The sequence below is a fragment of the Neomonachus schauinslandi genome, chromosome 12, assembly GCF_002201575.2.
Source record: "Neomonachus schauinslandi chromosome 12, ASM220157v2, whole genome shotgun sequence".
In the NCBI taxonomy this organism is placed as follows: Eukaryota; Metazoa; Chordata; class Mammalia; order Carnivora; family Phocidae; genus Neomonachus; species Neomonachus schauinslandi.
Window position 1 is genome coordinate 84,102,946 of NC_058414.1, and position 20,902 is coordinate 84,123,847.

Below are 20,902 nucleotides of genomic sequence, written 5' to 3' on the forward strand. Positions count from 1 at the left end.
GGGGGGGGGAGGAGAGCCTAGAGCAGCCTTGTGAAAACAGAGACAGAGGAGGACGGAGAAATCGTCAGCAGGTGGGATTGACAGAATTTTGTCAAGAGGGCAGACGGGAGTTCTAAAACAGCAGAAGTAGTTTCTGTCTTCACAACGGAGTGGATGGTGAAGGTGAGGATTTGCGTCTGGGCTGAACTTGAAGTGCTTGAGACAGTGGACACACAGGTTTAGGAAAGAGACAGGACTGATGTCACCGCACACCGGTGGAGCACGGAAGACAACCCCCGGGGAAGAGAGCGTGTGTTGTAAGACAGACCCCCAAGAACAACTCGTATTTTAAGGAATGAAAGAGAGGCCCTAGAAATCAGACCGGGGAGAGATGGAAGATGCGGGCTACTGTGGACACCACAGCGAGAAAGAGTTTCGAGATGTGTTTAGTCAAAGTCCATCAGGCTGAGTGAGCGGTGAACAAAGGTAAGAACGTCAGTGACTGCCTTGATTTTCCAACTAGCTTCTAAGTAATTTTTAAAAATAGAAGCTTCAGAGGGCTTTTAAGGGAGAAAGCTAGATTAAAGTGAGTTGAAGAAAAAAATGGACAATAAATTCATGGAGGCAGCTAGTAACAGCTGCTTCAAGTTTACCTGACAGGGGAGGTCTAGTCAGTAGCTAGTAAGAAACAACGCATCAGAGGAGGGTTTATAATTTTTAATAGGAGAGATTTTCACCTGTTCGTATGCTAAGGGGAAGGAATGATTAGAGAGGAAGGAGGAAGTAAACAAATTTCTAAGACCTGTGTAAAAGTCTCTTAATTGAAACACACACACACAATTCATAGATACTCATACTGACGGCTCTCACTCTGAAAAACCGCATGACGCCATCACTGTACTCCTATCGTACTGACAGCCAGGGGTCATTTGTCTCTAACATAAGGCAGAAATCAGGATGGAAACTGTAGTACAGACCAAGAGCAGTGTGTCTGGCCTAAGTATGCTCCAAGATCCTACTGTCAAATAGACCTTGCAACTTCATTTTCCAATTTCATCACCACCCCCTTGAGTTAACAAGCATTTCAAAAGATTAGCAGGTACATCAGTATCAGTGTTCCAATGACTCACCAGCTCTGACAGCCTCATTCTCCAGTACGACCCTATTAAAAATAAAGCGGATATACTTGGAGGGGACAGGCGTTCTGGGGCCCTCTTTGCCCAACAAGTGTAGAATCTTAGTAGCCAGAACAGTGTGTTCACAGTCCTCAATGAATTCACAAAGGTGGGCTAGACCTGCTTCTTTACCCTCAGGGTTCTCTTCCACAATGCTGATTATGCAGTCCACAATGGCCCGCTTATATTCAAAGCCTCCCTGGCAAAAGAGAAAACTGCCATTCATTCTGAGGACGCTTTTTGGAGAAATGCTTCTACTCCCAGGCTCAAGCTTCTAATATTCAAATTTCATTTCCTTTCCCTTCTGAAAGAAACAAAAGTGTTTTTTTTTTTTCCTCCAAGGAGGAAAACTAAAACAATAGCATATGTAACGATAAAACAGCAACCAGAATTAAGCATACCATTTTGGAGGCATGCCAAGATGACAGAACTGTTTTAAATACCATGTAGGATATTTCATGGGAATCATAAAAATTTAAGAGAGCAACTTCCTATGTTGAAAACATGTCTACCTACATCATCTCGGAGCATGTTGGAGAGGAAAGTCATCATGACACTGTGCTTTCGAGGGTATTTCTGACAGAGAGCACTAATTGCCTGTACAACCACCACCTGTGGAAAAACAAACACAGAAAGGACGTTCATTTTTACACCTTTAGCTACAAGGCATACTTTCCCTCTTATTTACTGCAAGCTAGAGTGGCACGCTAGTTATCTAGAAGGGCAATAACGGTTCTTCATGAAAGATAGGCAAGGAGACCTCACAGGAAAATAAAAAACAATGTACAACTGAAGTTTGTTCAAGAGACCCCATCCCTTTGCTCCAAGCCAATAAGCACAAAAAAGTTTTAAAGTGAAGAGTAAAAATAAAAAGCAAACAGAGGGGCGCCTGGGTGGCTCAGTTGGTTAAGCATCGGACTCTTGATTTGGGCTCAGGTCATGATCTCACAGTCATGAGATCAATCCCCACACCAGGCTCTATGCTCAGCTCGGAGTCTACTTGAGATTCTCTCTCTCCTCTCCCTCTGTCCCTTCCCCCTGCTCACTCGTGCTCATGCTCCCTCTAAAATAAATAAATTTTTTAAAAAAGCATAAACAGACCGATTTCCATAGAAGAAATAGAAAATGACCAAGGAACTACTTCACAAAGTGGTTTCTAGGAAAATTTTACAACTTTGAAGACCACTGTCAAGAAGTGAGCACGATATGAGATTTTCCCCTACTTGCAAGCTAACAAGTTAGTCTGCCACAGGTTCATGGGTTGTGGTAGAGAAAACACAAGACTCCTGGATCAGAGATGAAGGACAATTAAATACAGCAATAGCAGTAGCTAGAGCATCAGCATTTTGAGGCCAGTTTCCTCAGAGGGCAATGTGAAAAGGGCCACAGTAGCTCTCATTACAGAAGAACCCTGAGGTGTGGAACTGGAATATTTCACAGAGCGTAGTAAGCAGCTGGACCTTTGTGCTGAGGGGAAACTTCTTTCTTATCCTGGACAGTGAGCATGCTTGCTTTTTGCTCCAGGGAAAGCACTAGCTGTATCTTCTAGGACTGTGCAGAAACCTGCCCTTTACTTTTAGAGGGAGACGCTCTATCTTCTAAGGCTGGAAGAGATCTTGCAGTATACAAAGGAAACATATACATGTATAACTAGTTAGAAGATATACTGGATACAATCATTTATAACAGCAACAACAAACAAAATAAGAAAAGCATTTTAAAAGCATTCAAAACTAACAAAAATACTATAAAATATTCTTGAAAGGCACAACGGTAGATCTGAACAAGTTAAAAGATATCCCTCGTTCTTGGGATAGGATGTCTCAACATCATCAAGATATCTTGATGTGATCCCATAAGAATGCCAATGAGATTTTTTCATGAAGCTAAACAAGTTAATACTAAAATTCATAAGGAAAAATAAACATGTAAGAATAGCTAGGGAAAGAATGAAAACAAAGAGCCATGCGAGGGGACTGAGAGGTATTAATACATCCTACAAAGTGTGTATGTTTAAAATAGTGTGTGGTATTGATATATGAATAAATGAACAACAGAATAGAATAGGAAGCCCAAAAACAGACCCATATACATATGGAACTTTAGCAGATGATAAAGGTGGTATCTCAAATCACTGGGGCAAAGACAGTCTTTTAAATAAAATGGAGGGGGGCCAACTGGATAATCACTGAAAAAGGATAAGATCAGATCCATTTCTCATACCATATATAATAATAAAAAAAGAAGACAGTACGAAGGGAGAAATGAAGGGGGGGAATTCAGTGGGGGAGACGAACCATGAGAGACTATGGACTCTGAGAAACTGAGGATTCTAGAGGGGAGAGGGGTGGGGGGATGGGTTAGCCTGGTGATGGGTACTAAAGAGGACACGTACTGAATGGAGCACTGGGTGTTATACGGAAACAATGAATCATGGAACACTACATCAAAAACTAATGACGTAATGTATGCTGATTAACATAATAAAATAAAAAAATCCAATGTATCAGAGATCTAAATGAAAACAAGGAACTATGCATGCAGTGGAAGAAATCTTAGGTGAATCCTTATTCACCCAATCAGATTCTATAATCTGAAGGGAAAGTTCCTAGATTCCTTCCTTCCTTCCTAGCTTCCTTCCTTCTGGAGTGGGGGAAGGGGCTGAGGGAGAGGGGGAGAGAAAACCCTAAGACAGGCTCCATGCCCAGCATGGAGCTCAGCGTGGGGCTTGATCTCAGAACCCTAAGATCATGACCTGAGCCCAAATCAAGAGTTGGACACTTAACCAACTAAGCCACCCAGGCGCCCCTGAAGGGAAAGTTTTCTACTACCCAAAAGTCAAATGCAACAAGATTGACAAATCTTACTACATAAAAATAACAAACTTCGCACAACAAAAGACACCGTAAGAAAAGTCAAAAGACAAATGACAAACTGGGAGAAAATATCATAACATATTTCATGGATAAAGAACTAATATCCCTAATATATTAAAAAAACTTGAAATAACTGAGGAAACAAAAGACCAAAATTCCTATAAAAAATGGAAAAAAGAGATGAACAAATGATATTCAAAAAGAAATATTACATGATCTTTAAAAATGTAAAAAGATGATTAACTCCCCTCATTAAGAAGAGAAATTCATTAAAACTACATTGAGATCACTTTCTCACCCACCAAGCTGACAAAACTTCAAAACACAATACACTCTACTGGTGAGGCTAGGGGGAAACTGGCACTCTTAAACATGCTGGTAGAATTTAGCATTCTCTACAAATAGACTACATATTGATTTACCCTTCAACCTAGCATATGAACTTCTATGAACCGACCCTGAGATGCACCTCCAACATTTTAAGAAAACATATGCACCAGGTTATCCACTGCAGCATTATCTGTAATTACAAAATACTGAAAACTATCTAAATACCTAAGCATAGGAGACTCATTCAGTAAGCTATACTACACAGTGACATTCATAACCTCCTAAGGTTCCCCAAGATTCAAAATGTCTACTTGAATAAATAGGCTGTTTGTTTTTTAAAAGTCTAGATATAGGGGTGGCTGGGTGACTCAGTTAAGCATCCGACCCTTGATTTTGGCTCAGGTCATGATCTCAGGGTCCTGAGATCGAGCCCTGTGTCAGGCTCCACATTGAGCGTGTAGCTTGATTGAGATTCTCTCTATCCCTCTCCCAGTGCTCCTGTGTACTCTCTCTAAAAAAAATAAAAAGTCTAGATATATAGAAGAGAGTGAATAGAGCAAGTTATACGTATTTGAGAAATAAGAATGAAATAATAAAATCTTTCTACTTTAATTCTTTTAACTGAAATTTATTTTATTGTTCTTTTGATCATCTCTGACACATTCTCACCAGTTCTATTCAACACTATAGTGGAAATCCTAGTCATTTTAATAAGGCAAGAAAAAGAAAGGGAAGGCATTTAGGTTGGAAATGAAGAAACAAAACTGTCTGTATTCACAGATAACATGATTATTTATACAGACAATCTTAAGAAATGCATAACAACTACTGGAACCAATAAGGATACTCAGCAAGGATACCAAGTTATGAGAAAGCAAAAAAATATATGTATCTATTTTTATATACTACTAGCAAACAATAAAGTAGAAATATCAATAGGATATAAAAGCATAAAATATTTAGATAGAAATTTAACGAAAGATGTGTACAAGATCGATAGAATAAATGCTGTAAAACACTGCTCAGAGAAATTAAAGAAGACCTAAATAAAGGGAGAGGTATACCATATTCATGAACTGGAAGAACACCATTATGATGTCAGTTCCCCCAGATTTATTTATAGATTCAACATAACTCCAATCATAATTCTAGCAGACTTTATTTTATAGAAATTATAAACTGATCCTAAATTTTATATGGAAATGTAAAGGACCTAGAATATTAAAAAAAGGACAAAGTTGGAAGACCACCTGCTTTACATTTAAGAAGTACCATAAAGCTACATTAATCAATACAGTATGGTACTGGCATAGGATTGACAAATAGATCAACAGAATGTGATAAGGAACCTAGATATATACCTACAGTTATACAGTTATCTGCTTTTCAGACAAAGATGCCAAAGCACTCTGATGGGGAAAAAGAAGACTTTTTCAACAAATTATGCTGGACTGACTAGATATTAGTATGGAAAAAAAAACCCTGAACTTATCACACACAATATATATACATTTAATTCAAATTGGATAATAGACCAAAATGTAAAAGCTGAACCCATAAAACATTTAAAAACATAAGAAAATATCTTTAAGGTCTGGAAGTAGACAAAGGCAATAGAACAGTGAAAGAAATTAATAAATTGAACTTCATAAAAATTTAACACTTTTGCTCATCAAAAGATACTGTTAAGAAAAGAAATAGGCAAGCCAGAGACTGGGAGAAACATGATCATATTTAAACTTTTACCTTGAACTCATCTGAGATTTCAGACACAAAAGAAGATATCTGCTTCATGAGCCTGTCCACACTGCTCTCACTCCCTGTTTTGAGGAGTGTAGTAATGGCCAGGGTTGCAATGCTTCTGTTTGAGTCTGTGATCAAGTTTTCTAAGTCCAGATTGCAGGCAGTAACGGCAGAGGGGTGCTTCATTGCCACCTTGTGGAAGGGCAAGACAAATAATAAGCAAACTGCTACTAATGAAGACCAGAACTTTAAAAAACAAAGAAAGAGGAAAATAGACATTTTAATTAAGGTAAGCAGCTTTTAAAAATCTAAATGGGGCAATATAGGTCAAAAGTAATTGTTTTAAGAAGAACATGTCCAATTAATAAGCTATGATACATCATTTGATACACGATTAACTGCCAGAGTCATAGTATAACAAAGCACTTTCTCTTCCTAGGTTTCTATAATCTTTGTAACAGTATCACAGTCTGTGGTTTTGTTTTGTTTTTTAAGATTTTATTTATTTCAGAGAGAGAGAGCACACAAGTGGGGGGAGACAGGCAGAGGTAAAGGGAGAAGCAGAGGTCCCGCTGAGCAGGGAGCCCAACTCGGGGCTTGATCCCAGGACCCTGAGATCATGACCTGAGCCAAAGGCAGACGCTTAACCGACTGAAACACCCAGGCGCTCTCACAGTCTATTTTATTACAGTTGGCCTATTTCTCTTTATAGTACATGTGTACATGGATATCTATTCTACTAGATGTAAGGATCTTGGAGAATCGTACCTACTGTGGTAAACACTGCTCAAAGACTGTTAATATCTTATCACTTAGAAAACACTTCTGTATTTCAGCAAACTCCAGCCACTAAAACATGTCTGTCCTTCTCCTGCTTCTTTGCTTTTGTCAAAATTTTTCACTTCTCCATCTCAATATTGGTATAGAATCCTTTACCCACAATTTAAAAAATTTGAAAACTCAGCAAAGTATTGGCATCAAAATTCATTTAACAGAAAAATCTGACCCAAACTAATGTAAAACAAGTTAAATATGAATTTATTCCACTTAGTGAGGATAGTCCTATGTATAGCACAGAAATATTAATATGGCTTTAAAAAAAGAAATATTAATGTGTTTAATGGTAGGGTACTGCTCTAGGCTCAGTGGGGTTAGTATATAAGAGATAGCACCATATTGCCTTCCTAAAATTCATAAAATACTCAATTCTGAGGCACATCTGGCCCCAAGTTTACAGATAAAGGAATGTGGACCTATATCACTTCTTAAAAAAACAATTCAAATTGTTATTCTGTAAAGGGTTCTTCTGTGGCTGTCCTATAAAGGTTTTTCCATGGCTTCTCTCGCCTCTAATTGTTCATACTATTAATTTATAATAGATCACATACTGCCTTATGACAAGTCTTCTACTACATTAAACTTTCATTTCAAGGAAATGAAATGGGTGGCTGAGTTGGTTAAGTGTCTGCCTTCAGCTCAGGTCAGGATCCCAGGCTCCTGGGATCAAGTCCCGTGTCAGGCTCCCTGCTCAGCAGGGAGTCTGCTTCTCTCTCTACCCCTCCCCCCGGCTCATGATCTCTCATGCTCGCTCTCTCTCTCAAATAAAATCTTTAAAAAAAAATAAATAAACTTTCATTTCAAATGTTTATGGTTATTTAATTTATTCTATGTTTCTGAATTGTATTGTCTAAACCTATGGTGTCCAGTAGGGTAGCCAATAACCAAATGTGACTACTAAGCACTTGAAATGTGGATAGTCCAAATTAAGATATGCTCTAAACATAAAAATAAGCACTGGATGTCAAGACTTAGTGTGAAAAAATATAAGGCAAAATAGATCTTTAATAATTTTACACCAATTCCATGTTGATATGACATTTTACATATATTAGGGTAAATAAATTAAAATTATTTTCATCTTAAAAAATGTTTAATGTGGTTACTATAAAATTTAAAATTACACGTGACTCACATTGTGTTGCACCAGCACTGTCCAAGAAAACTTTCTACAGTGATAAAAATGTTCGGTATGTTTGCATTGTCCAATATGAGACTCACTAACCACATGATTACTGAGCACATGAAGTGTGACTAGAGTGACTGAGGAGCTGAATTTTTTATTTTATTTAATTTTACTTAATTTAAATGGAAATAGCCACTCATGGCTAATGGCCATCATATTGGACAACGTGGTTCTCAGCTATAAAGTGCTCAGAAGTCGAATTATAATCTTTAGTTGAATAGTAAAAATGGCCACATCTAAGGCCACAAATACAAGGAAGCTGCTATAGAAGTGAAGCCCATAAATCCTATTTACTAACCTTGGGGAGAAAGCCAAATGCTTCACATGTAATGATTCTCAATCAAACATTGATATAAGTCAACAGTTGGCAAAAGGACACCTACCTTGTTCAAGGTCCTCACAGCTGCGTATCTCAAAGCTGGCTTAGGAGAGCTACAGAACAGTTGAAGAACTAGAAAGAAAAAAAGATCGCTGTGAATACAGCTCATTTCATCATATTGCATATATCTGAAAATATAGTACATAAAGTATAGTATTCAAAATATGCATAAGATTAGATCACAGCATCAAAACTTCACGAGAAATGTATCATCAAAAATAGTAAAAACACTTTTTGTTAAACTATAAAAAGTATAAATATAGGAAACAAAGTTTATTTTTCTATAAGAATTAATATACCCACTAATATCTGAATTTGTGGTAGCAATATTTATAGTTATAAGAGCAAATGGACTTTTTAAACATGAAAGAGAACTGAAGTCATGAAAGTTACTTGATTCCAAGCAAAAAATTTTTAATGTTTTATATAGGGAAATGGTAACTTCAGAAAAAGAGGTAATTAAGTAAAGAACAACAAAAATAAATCTACATACCACAACACAAAGGTATATATAATAGAGCTAAGGTTCAAAAATCATTCTTACTACCTATCCTGCAGAACTATGGAACTTAAAACAAAAACATACGAATATAAACAAAATCCAGCTATCAAACACACAACTAACCTGAAACGGCAGGTGCCAACTCCCTGGCAGTACAGTTAGGAAGATGGATGATAGCTGACGCAGCTTCATAAATAACCATTTCATGTTTATTTCGCAAGCAGCTCTCAATGAAATCAAAGAGTGGACTTTCATGGCTGACAATAAATACACATAGGGCATCATCAGATATCAAAAAGAACAGGTGTAATATGCACAGCACTTAAAAACACAGGCAGAGTGGGCGCCTGGGTGGCTCAGTTGGTTAAGCTACTGCCTTCGGCTCAGGTCATGGTCCCGGAGTCCTGGGATTGAGTCCCACATCGGGCTCCCGGCTCAGCGGGGAGCCTGCTTCTCCCTCTGACCCTCTCCCCTCTCATGCTGTTTCTCTCTCTCTCTCTCTCAAATAAATAAATAAATAAAATCTTAAAAAAAAACCAAAAAAACATAGGCAGAGTGAGAAGCACTTTTGGAATTATGGATGGAGGACCTCTGAAAATCCATTCCTCCAAAAAGCAATGAGAACACTGGCATAAATTTTCAAAATTAACTTTTTCAGCACTCTAGAAATTAGCCAAAGGCCTGCAACAATCCCAAAAACATTTATTCAAGGAAAATAGCTGAATCTTCCTAACAACAGCAAACAAGCTTTCTGATGTTTTCACTTGTTGTATTTCTAGTCCCTCTTCCCAGTTTCATGGTGGCCTTGGAAATCAGCAGCCTCAGAATTGCAGTAGCTATGACAGCCAGCAGCCTAGCAGCCATTGGAGGAGGCCAATGGGTTTGGAGCTCCCTCAGAAGCCCTGTCCCCAGGGAACTGTCACTATTCGACCTGACTGGTGCTCCCTAGAAAAGCCCCGTTCATGGAGCTAATCTTTGTTTCATCTGACTCAGAGCCCAATCAGTGAGGAAAGCCCTAGCCTCAGCAAGTTTGTCCCAAAAAATCAGTGGCAACTGTTTAACACTGCAGTTGCCAGGGGCAGTGACTCCACCTGGGGCAAACAAGAGGCTGGCCAAAAAACTCAAAAGGAAAATCTGAGAAACAAGAGCTCCATGGGAGACTCTGGCAATTTCTGACACATTCCTGGGGATCCAGAAGGCCATGCACATGTAGAAGGCCGTGCAAATACCCAGGAAAGACAAGATAAGGCCTAACCTCTCACCCGTGCTTGCCTTTGAGGTTTTGTGCATGTAGGAAGTGAAGGCTAAGGCAGAGTTGTAAACTGCCAGAGCATGGAAGCCATGTCCCAACACACAAAGTGCCCATTAGAAAAAGAGTTGGAGACCTATTGGCTTAAATCATTTAAGAAACTGTCAAATCATCAGCTGATGACTTAGTTAATTAAGCAGAGACTTCAGTGACTGCATGTGACAAAGAGTAAGACTGCAGAATTTGTCCAGGAAAGACACTAAATAAATGACAACAACAAGCAGCAACAATAACAACCTCTGAGGATGGGGAAGAGGGAAATGTGATTACTAGAGTTACCACAATACTTAAAATATCCAGTTTTTGACAAAAAGTTATGACACATGTAAAGAAAGAGTAAAGTATGCAGTCCATAGCAATTATTCTTGGGGAAGCACAGGTATTAGATATGGCATTGGATGTACCAGACAAAGACTCTGTCAATGAATATAAACATGTTCAAAGAAATAAAGGAAACCATGTGTAAAGAATTAAAGAGAATTAAAGACATGACAATCATACCTCACCAAAGAGATAATATCAATAAAGAGAAATGAGTTTTGGTTTATTTATTGTGTTGTTGTTTTTAAAGAAACCAAATAGAAATTCTGGATTTGTAAAGTGCAATAATCAATGAAATATTCAAGTCTGCAATTCAGCAGCTGATCTGCACTGGCAGTAGAAAGAAATGAGTAAACCTGAAGGTAGGTAAACTAAGATAATCCAGCTGAGAAAAACAAAGAAAAAAGAATGAAAAAAAAAAAGAAGAACAGAGCTTGGAGATCTATGGAATATGACCAAGGGTATGAACAACTGCATAATAGGAGTCCCAGAAGGAAAAGAGAGACACAAAGGGGCAAAAGGAATGTATGAAGAAATAATGAAAAAAAAAATTGCCCAAATTTGATGAAAGCACTAATCCATGCACTTGAGTCTCTCAAAAAATCCCATGGAGGATAAACAGAAAAAGATCCACACAGAGACACACCATAAGCCAAAGAGAAGATTTTTGACAGCAGCAAGGTAAAAACTACCCATTGTGTAATGAGTAAATGAGTAGTTTTTACAGGGGAACATCAATATGATCAATGGCTAGCTTTCCACCAGAACAATGGAAGAGATAGGGCAGTAGAATGCCATAGTCAAAGTGCTGAAATATAAAGACAAGAATTCTATATCCAGCAACTATCCTCCAAAAACAAAGGCTAAAAAAGACATTACCAGGGAAGCAATGACTGAGAGAATGCACTGCTGACAGATTTACAAAAAATACTAAAGGAAGTCTTTAGACTTAAAGATTTACACTAAACAGTGATGTGAATAATCAAGGAGAAAAAAGAGCACTAGAAATGATAAATATGTGAGCTGATATAAAAGAGTCCATAGATAAATTGTTTTCATTTCTCTCAACTACTTTAAAGGACATAAAATGTTATAAAGCAATAATTATAACATTATAGTTGACCCTTGAACAACAGGTTTGAACCACATGGGTTAATTTATATGCAGACTTCTTATAATAGAGTACTGCAAAGGTATTTTCTCTTCCTTATAATTTTCTTAGTAACAGTTTCTTATCTCTAGCCTACTTTATTCTAAGAATACAGCATATACTACATAAAACACAAAATACGTGTTGTTTGTGATATCAATAAGGCTCTGGTCAACAGTAGGCTATTAGCAGTTAAATTTTGGAGGAGTCAAAAATTATATGCAGATTTTAGACTACCTGGGAAGTTGGCTCCCTTAGCCCCCACGTTCTTCAAGGATCAACTGTATACTGTTGGACTTGTAACACATACACATCATACGCATGACAATTATAGCAAATAGGAGCCCAGAGAGAATGAAACTATACTGGAGAAAAGATTCTATTTTTTACTAAAATTAAGTTAGTATTAATCTGAGGTAGTAGACTGTGGTAAAGTAAAATGCATATGCTAATCCCTAGAGCAACAACTAAGAAAAAACTGAAAAAAAGTGAAAATATTGACAGAAAAATTAAAATGATACACTGAAAATACTCATTTAAGACAAAACAAAGCAGTCAAAGAGGACAAGAGAAACAAACAAAAAAAGGCAAGAGACATATAGAACAAATAGCACAATGGCAGAAGTAAATCCAACTATATCAATAATTATGTTAAATGTAAATACTCTAATTACCCCAACCAAAAAATAGAGATTGCCAGACAGAATAAAAAAAGCAAGATCCAATTATATGCTGTCTACAAGAGACACACATTAGATTCAAAGATACAAACAGGGTGAAAGTAAAAAGATGGGAAAAGATAGGCCATGCAAACAGTCACCATTAGAGATTAGGATTGACTATATTAATACCAAACAAGTAGAATTTAAGACAAAAATCTATAAGAGAAAAAAAGATATTTCATAATGAGAAAGAAGGTAATACATCAGGATGATATAACAACGATAAACACATACACACTTAACAAAAAAGCCTCAAAATACATGAAGCAAAACCTGACAAAATGAAAGGAGAAATAGATCGTGTAACCATAATAGTTGGAAATGTCCATACCGACCCAATGATCAATAGAACTAGGCAGAAAATCATCAAGGATATAGAACAACGTAATCACCCAACTTAACCTAAAACATTCAACCCAATGACTGTAAAATACATTCTTTTCAAGTACATATGGACAGTTCTTAAGGATGTAGTAAGTGCCAGTCACGAAATAAATGTCAATACATTTAAAAGGACAGAAATCAAAGCATGTTTCCCAACCACAACTGAATTAAATTATAAAACAGAAAATAAATTTTAAAAATCACCAAATATTTGGAAATTAAACATTTTCTAAGTAACCCACATATCAAGAATAAATCAAATGGAAAATACTTTTAAACCAAATGAAAACAAAGACACATCAAAATTTGAGATGTATCTAAAGCAATGTAGGAAGGAAATGCATAGCTTTAAACACTGATACCAGGGAAGAAAAGTCCCAAATCAATAACCTAGGCTTCCACAATTAAGAAATTAGAAAGAGAAGAGTAAATCAAGCCTACAGCAAGCAAAAGAAAGGAAATAAGATCAGAGCAGAGATCAATAGACTAGAATGCAGAAAAATAATAAAAAAGAAAATCAATGAAACCCAAAGTTAGTTCTCTGAAATATCAACAAAATTGACAAATATTCGGCTAAACTAATTTAAAAAAAGGAGTGAGGCAGGGAAACAAATTATCAAAATCAGGAATGAAGAAAGGAACAACACTACTGACCCTAAAGAAATTTAAATGATTATAAGGGAATATTATGAATATCTGTATGTCATTTCTGGGGATGTGTCCCTAGAAATACCAAATTACCAAAACTGACTAATGAAGAAATACATAATCTAAATAGGCTTATGAGTTATTCAAAATCTTCCCTCGGGGGCGCCTGGGTGGCTCAGTCGTTAAGCGTCTGCCTTCGGCTCAGGTCATGATCCCAGGGTCCTGGGATCAAGCCCTACATCGGGCTCCCTGCTCGGCGGGAAGCCTGCTTCTCCCTCTCCCACTCCCCCTGCTTGTGTTCCCTCTCTCGCTGTGTCTCTCTCTGTCAAATAAATAAATAAAATTTAAAAAAATAATAATAATAATAAATAAATAAAATCTTCCCTCAAAGAAAAGCAGAGGTCCCAATGGCTTCATTGGTTAATTCTATCAAATATTTAAAGAAATAATACCAATCCTTCAGAAACTCTTCCAGGAAATAAATGAGGGGAGTACACTACTTCCCAATGCTGTGATGTCAGTATTACCCGTAACAAAGCCTGACAAATTTTTGCAAGAAAACTATAGTCCAATATCCCTGAAATAGACACAAAACTCCTTAACAAAATTAGCAAACTGCATCCAGCAATATATAAAAGAATAATCAATATTCACAACAATTCACAATAACCAAGTAGCATTTATCCCAGGAATGTAAAATTGGTTTAACATCAGAAAAATCGATGCATGTTATATACTAAATTAATAATATAAAGGACAGAAACCACAATTATCTTAAAAGATGCAGAAAAGCAATTGACAAAATCTAACACCCATTCATGATAAATATTCTCAAAAAACTAGAGACTAAATGAAATGTCCTCAACCTAATAAAAGGCACTTTCAAAAAATGCACATCATGCTTAATGCTTTCCCCTTATGATCAGGGACAAACCAGGGATGTCTACTTTCACCACTTGTACTCAACATTTTAGTGATAGTTTAAGACAGTAAAATTAGGCAAAAAAAAAAAAAGAAATTAAAGACATCGGTTTGGGAAAGGAATAAGTAAAACTGTCTTTGTCCACAGATGACATGATCCTGAACACAGAAAATCCCAGGGAAACACACACACACACACACACACACACAGAACTAATAAATGACCACAGCAAGGTTACAGGATACAAGGTCAACCTGCAAAAATCAACTGTATTTCGGGTGCCTGGGTGGCTCAGTTGGTTAAGCGACTTGACTGCCTTCGGCTCAGGTCATGATCCTGGAGTCCCTGGATCGAGTCCCGCATCGGGCTCCCTGCTCAGCGGGGAGTCTGCTTCTCCCTCTGACCCTCCCCCCTCTCATGTGCTCTCTCTCATTCTCTCTCTCTCAAATTAAAAAAAAAAAAAACTTTAAAAAATCAACTGTATTTCTATATATTGGCAACAATAATCCCAAGTGAAATTAATAAAATAATTCCATTCTTAATAACATAAGAATAAAATACTTAGAAATACATTTAATAAGAGAATGCAAGACTTTTACACTGAAAACTATAAAACACTGCTGAGAAACCTAAATACAGAAACAGTCTCTGTTCATGGACTGGAAGACTCAGTAGCAAGATGGCAATTCTCCCAAATTGATTTATTCAAAGTAGATCTATTGTTCTATTCAGTGTAATCCCAACCGAAATGCTGGCAGGCTTTTGTTGTAGAAATTCAAAGCTGATCCTAAAATTTATATAGAAATGCAAAGGACCTAGAATAGTCAAAACAATTTTCAAAAACCTAAATATATAAAGCAATCACTGACGTATCTGAAGGAAAAACAGACAGCAACACAATAATAGTAAAACACTTCAAGACCCTATTTTCAGTAATGGATACAACATCCAGATAGAAAATCAGTGGACTGGAATAACATTATAGACCAAGTGGACTTAACAGACATATACAGAACATTCCAACCAATAGTAGCAGGATACACATTCTTCCCAAGTACACACAGAATATTCTCCAGATTAGATTACATGTTAGGTCACAAAACAAGTCTTAACAAATTTAAGAAGATTAAAATCATACCAAGTATCTCTTCTAACCACAATGGAATGAAACTAGAAATCAATAACAAAAGGAAAACTGGAACATTCACAAATATGTAGAAAGTAAACAACACACTCTTGAACAACCAATGGGTCAAAGAAGTACTTAAAGCAGTTTAAACAGGAAAATTAGAAAATATCAGGAGACAAAAACATGCAATAAAAGCAGTACTAAAAGGGAAGTTTATAGTGAAAAATTAAGCTTTTAAAATGCCATCTATGTAAACATACATACAAAATAAAGAATTGCCAGAGAAATCCTGAGAATTAACAACTGAGGGGTAAGGGTCATTTCATCCAAAACTGATCTGCTGACCACCCAAAAAAGAAGCTGAGTTCCTATGAACCTCCATGACAACTGGACTCAGCCCAATGTGTACGGCAATCAATTCCGGTCAACCCAAAACTTGGGCTGGAGTTCCGTCCCATCAGGCCAAGGGAGGGGCTGGTACTTCCCCAACCATGAAAGAGGAAGATTTCTGCTACCAACATGCCACATCATACAGCTGCAAGATTTGGATCCCAGACCCTGATTATGCCAGGGAAGGGCTGCTTCCCCTAAAAAACTATGCTGTCAAAATAGGTTCTGTTTGGTGGCATATAATTGTTCAGGGTTGTCTCTTCTAATTTCTTCCCCTGTGGCATCAGATATAATGTCTATCATATTATGTTACTTCTGCATCCCACCCCTGATCACGACAGTGAATGGTTGTCGCTTCTGTACTTAAAGCGGTTTAAAAGCCACAAAGCCCAAGGGTCCTAATCCCTCTCTTGGGATGTGAAACCTGCCCTGACAGACCTCTGTGCACTGAACTGGAATGAATGGGTGCTGGGGCAACCAGTGCATCTGCTCCGATTTCCATCTCTATGGGTTGCTCCCACTGGACGCTACTCCAGTAGGCTGTGTGTGAGTTTTCCTTGGACATCTGTGCTTATTTGTGTAAGAACTGTTCCAGTGAGGTGGGCATCAAGTCAGGTTTCTACTGTGGCTTTCTGGAAGTAAATCAAAGCGAAGGAGGTCAAAGACACATTTTGTCATTATGACCCGTCAACTGGGATGGCTGGTCTCACTAACTACCTGTGAGAAATAGCCCTAAAATCCCAATGAATGAAAAACCTGGGGGATATCACTGCCCAGGTTAGAACTCCTTGGTTGTTATTAATGGTCTTGATGGGAGTATCCCAGGAAGAGGCAAATTTGACTGAGGGCAAGGCTAAACAATCCCTAATAAAATTACATACATATGCACAGAAAAATAAGGATGTAAAACAAGAGCTGGCAAACACTCTGGCAGAATAAGGGAGGATTTGTTCCAGCATGTATCTACACTATGATGAAGCTGTGATAATAAAGAAGGTGGTGTTGGTGCAGAAACAGAAAGAGAGCTCCTAGAGCCGAGGAGCCCAGAAACAAAGCAGTGAGTACAAGGATACCTGACTTACGACACAGCTGACATGGCAGAGCAGTGGGTACGAACACATATTTCAACAAATGGTAGCAGGACTACACGGTATCCATAAGTAGGAAAAAAAGAAATTAAATTGTTACGTCATACCATATCCAAAAAACAATTCCAAGAGATTATAGACCTAGAACACCAAAGTTAAAACTATAATGCTGATTAAAAAATAGCATAGAAGATATATTTGAGAACTTGAACTAGAAGATGTCTTGAGCAAGACACCAAAAGTATTATTCCAAAAGTCAAAGACTGATAAATTTGACTACATTAAAGAAGTTCTGTTCATCAAGACACCAAGAGAACAGACTAACTTGAGTGGCAAAAGCTATTTGCAACATATACAACCAAAAAACAACTCCTAGAAATCAGTAAAAATAAGGCAGATAACCCAATTAAAAACTGGGTATTTCAACAGAAAAGATATTCAAATGGTTAATAAACATAGAAAAAGGTTCCCAAACTCATTAGTAATTAGGAAATTACAAACTAAAACCACAATGACTTGACAAGGATGCCAAGGCAATACAAAGGAAAAATAATCTTTCACCAAATAGTGCTGAGACAACTGCAAACTCCTATTTCAATCAGATCTCCACATGCAAAAGAATGAAACTGGACCCCTACACCTCACACTATATATAAAATATCTCAAAATGTATCAAAGACCTAAATATAAAAGATAAAATTATAAAACTCTTAGAAGAAAGCATAGGTGTAAATCTTCATGACCTTGGATTAGACCATGGTTTCCTTAGTATAGTACCAAATGCACAAACAACGAAAAACAAACAAAAACAAAAAAAGCCCAAAACAAAACCTACATAACCTGGACTTCATCAAAATTTAAAACTTCTGCACTTCAAAGGACACAACCAGGAAACTAAAAACACAATCCACAAAATGGGAGGAAAACATTTGCAAATTATGTATCTAATAAAGGTCTAGTATCCAAACTATATTTAACAATGATTACAACTCAATAAAAGACAACCCAGTTTTTTAAATGAGCAATGGATCTGAATAGACCTTTCTCCAAAGATCTACAAATGGGGGTGCCTGAATGTTTCAGTTGGTTAAGTGTCTGCCTTCAGCTCAGGTCATGATTCCAGGGTCCTGGGATGGAGCCCCATGTCAGGCTCCCTGCTCAGTGGAGAGCCTGCTTCTCCCTCTCCCCCCCCCCCCCCCCCCCTTTTTTTCTCCCCCGGGCTCCCTCAAAAAAAAAAAAAAAAAATCTAAAAAAAAAAAAAAAAAAATCTACAAATGCCCAATAAGCACATGAAAAGATACTCAACATTATTAGTCATTAGGGAAATTCAGCCTTTGTTGTTATCAAACCAATAGCTTATTTGTACAATTTTTGGTCAATAAAATTTTTTTCAATGGGAGGGGCGCCTGGGTGGCTCAATCAGTTAAGCATCTGCTTAACTGGCTCTCTGCTTAGCGGGGAGTCTGCTTCTCCCTCTCCCTCTGCCTGCCGCTCCCCCTGCTTATGCTCACTGTCAAATAAATGAATTAAATACTTAAAAAAATTTTTTTTCAATGGGAAAAAAACACACAATGAGATACCTCATCACACTGACTACGAGATACATAATAAAAAAAGACGGTGCCTCGGTGGCACAGTTGTCAACTCTTGGTTTCGGCTCAGGTTGTAATCTCAGGGTTGCGGGATTGGGCCCCAAGTTGGGTTCCGTGCAGAGTCTGCTTTCTCCCTCTCCCTCTACCCCCTACCCACCCCTGCAGGCTTTCTTTCTCTCTCTCTCTAAAAAATAAGTAAATCTTTAAAAGAAAAAAAAAGACAATAATGAGTGTTGGTGAGGTTGCGGAGAAATTGGAACCTCCACGCACTGCGGGCAAGAATGTAAAATGATGCACCCATTTTGGAAAACGGTTTGGCAGTTTCTCAAAAAGTTAAACACAGAGTTACATTATGACCCAGCAAGTCTACTCCTCGGTCTATACCCAAGAGAATGGAAAACATACTCACATAAAAAATTATGCATGACTGTTCATAGTGGCATTATTCGTAACAGCTAAAAAGTGGAAACACCCAAATGTCCATCGACAGAAAAATGAATAAAATATGTGATAGCTACCCAGTGGAATATTATTCAGCCATAAAAAGAATAAAGTATTGATACTTCTATAATATAGATGAACCCTAAAAACATTAAGTGAAAGAAACCAGAAACAAAAGACCACATATTGTATGATCCCATTTATATGAAATGTCCAGAACAGGCAAATCCAGAGAAACAGGAAGCAGATTAATGTTTTCCAGGGGCTGAGAGGAGGGGGAGGAATAGGGAGTGACTGTTAATGGGTTGGCAGGGGGGGTTCTTTTTGGAATGATAAAAATATTCTGGAATTAGTGGTGGTAGTTACACAACTTTGTGAATATACTAAAGACCACTGAATATACACTCTAAAAAGGTGAATTTCATGGTATGGGAATTATAGCTCAATAAAGAAAATCTAATACACCCCCTCTGATTAGTAAAAATTTTAAAATTTGACATCAAGTCTTGGCCTCAGGGGATCTCAGCCTACTGGCTGGATATAATCACTTCGAAAAATGGTCTAACAATGATCGACCAATTCCATTCCTGGAGACCTATCTATAGAAATAAATGCTTACATATAAAGAGAGAAAGCTATGGTAATAAGGTAGTGTGGTATAAGCCCAGGAATGCTGTTTGTAGCTGTTTCATTAGTAAGTGCTCAAAACAGAAAACAACCCAAATGCCCATTAATAGAAGAATGAATATAAATGAACCTGGAAGGATTCAATCAAGGAAATATACAATTAAAATGAACTAGAGCTTCAGCAAAAACAAGGGTGAATTTTACACTGAAATACTGAGTGGAAAAAAAAAAACAAGATACAAAACATAGCATGATTCTAATGACATAATGTTCAAAACAAGACAAAACTAAACCTTACTGCTTATGGATGCATACACAGGGGGTAAAAATCTAAAGAAAAGCAAAGAAATTACTACCATAAAAATCAGAATAGTGACTTCTCCTGTGGGTAGGTATGACCAAGAGGATACATAAAGCATTTCTAGGATACCAGAAATGTACTACCTAGCATATGGGCATTATATGGGTATTCCACAGCAATTAGATATAATGTAATACAACTTTAAGTCTTATACATTTCCCTTATATGTATACTACGTTTTTTAACTTAAAAATTTTAAAGAATATTGCATATTCTCTCTTGGATCTAGGGTTCTAAATGAGGTAAATTTTGTTATCAGTGATACACAGACTGACTACAGTTTTCTACTTTTATAAGTGATTTGTCTGTTTCTGCGACATGAGGGGTTATAGTCTTCCAAACCCTTTATTTTCTTATATTTAAGATTTTACCGTACATATTTTGAAGCAATGTTATTAAGTTTAGTTAATACTTAACCGTCCTTGAGCAGTGCAGGGATGAGGGGCACCAAACCACTAAGCAGTCAAAAATTCATGTATTTGACTCAAACTTAACTACAGGTAGCCTACTATTAACTAGAAGCCTTACCCACATCATAAATAGTTGATTCACACATACTTTGTATGTCATACACACTGTATATTGTATTCTTACAATAAAGCAAGCCAGAGAAAAGAAAATGTTAAGAAAATTAGAAGGAAAATACACTTATGATACTGTACTATATTTATCCATGTGTAAGTGGACTGCACAGTTCAAACCTGTGTTGCTCAAGGGTCAACTGCTTATACAAGTTCACTCCCATGATATTATTTAGACTATTATACTTTTGTCAAAATACAAAATCCCACTTTGTCATTTTTAATGTTCT

The 20,902-nt window shown here is 37.1% G+C and overlaps 1 protein-coding gene across 2 annotated transcripts in view; it reads right to left on the bottom strand.

Moving 5' to 3' along the window:
- The window catches only part of COPG2 (COPI coat complex subunit gamma 2), a 95,622-nt gene that overhangs the window by 26,078 nt on the left and 48,642 nt on the right, over positions 1 to 20,902 (bottom strand). For both annotated transcript variants that reach the window (XM_021699293.2, XM_021699294.2), the window contains exons 10-14: positions 9,131 to 9,264; positions 8,510 to 8,577; positions 6,107 to 6,295; positions 1,671 to 1,766; positions 1,110 to 1,353 (exon numbers count right to left, since the gene is read on the bottom strand). In XM_021699293.2, the coding sequence (XP_021554968.1) occupies positions 1,110 to 1,353; positions 1,671 to 1,766; positions 6,107 to 6,295; positions 8,510 to 8,577; positions 9,131 to 9,264 (731 nt within the window). The remainder of the gene's footprint in view (positions 1 to 1,109; positions 1,354 to 1,670; positions 1,767 to 6,106; positions 6,296 to 8,509; positions 8,578 to 9,130; positions 9,265 to 20,902) is intronic.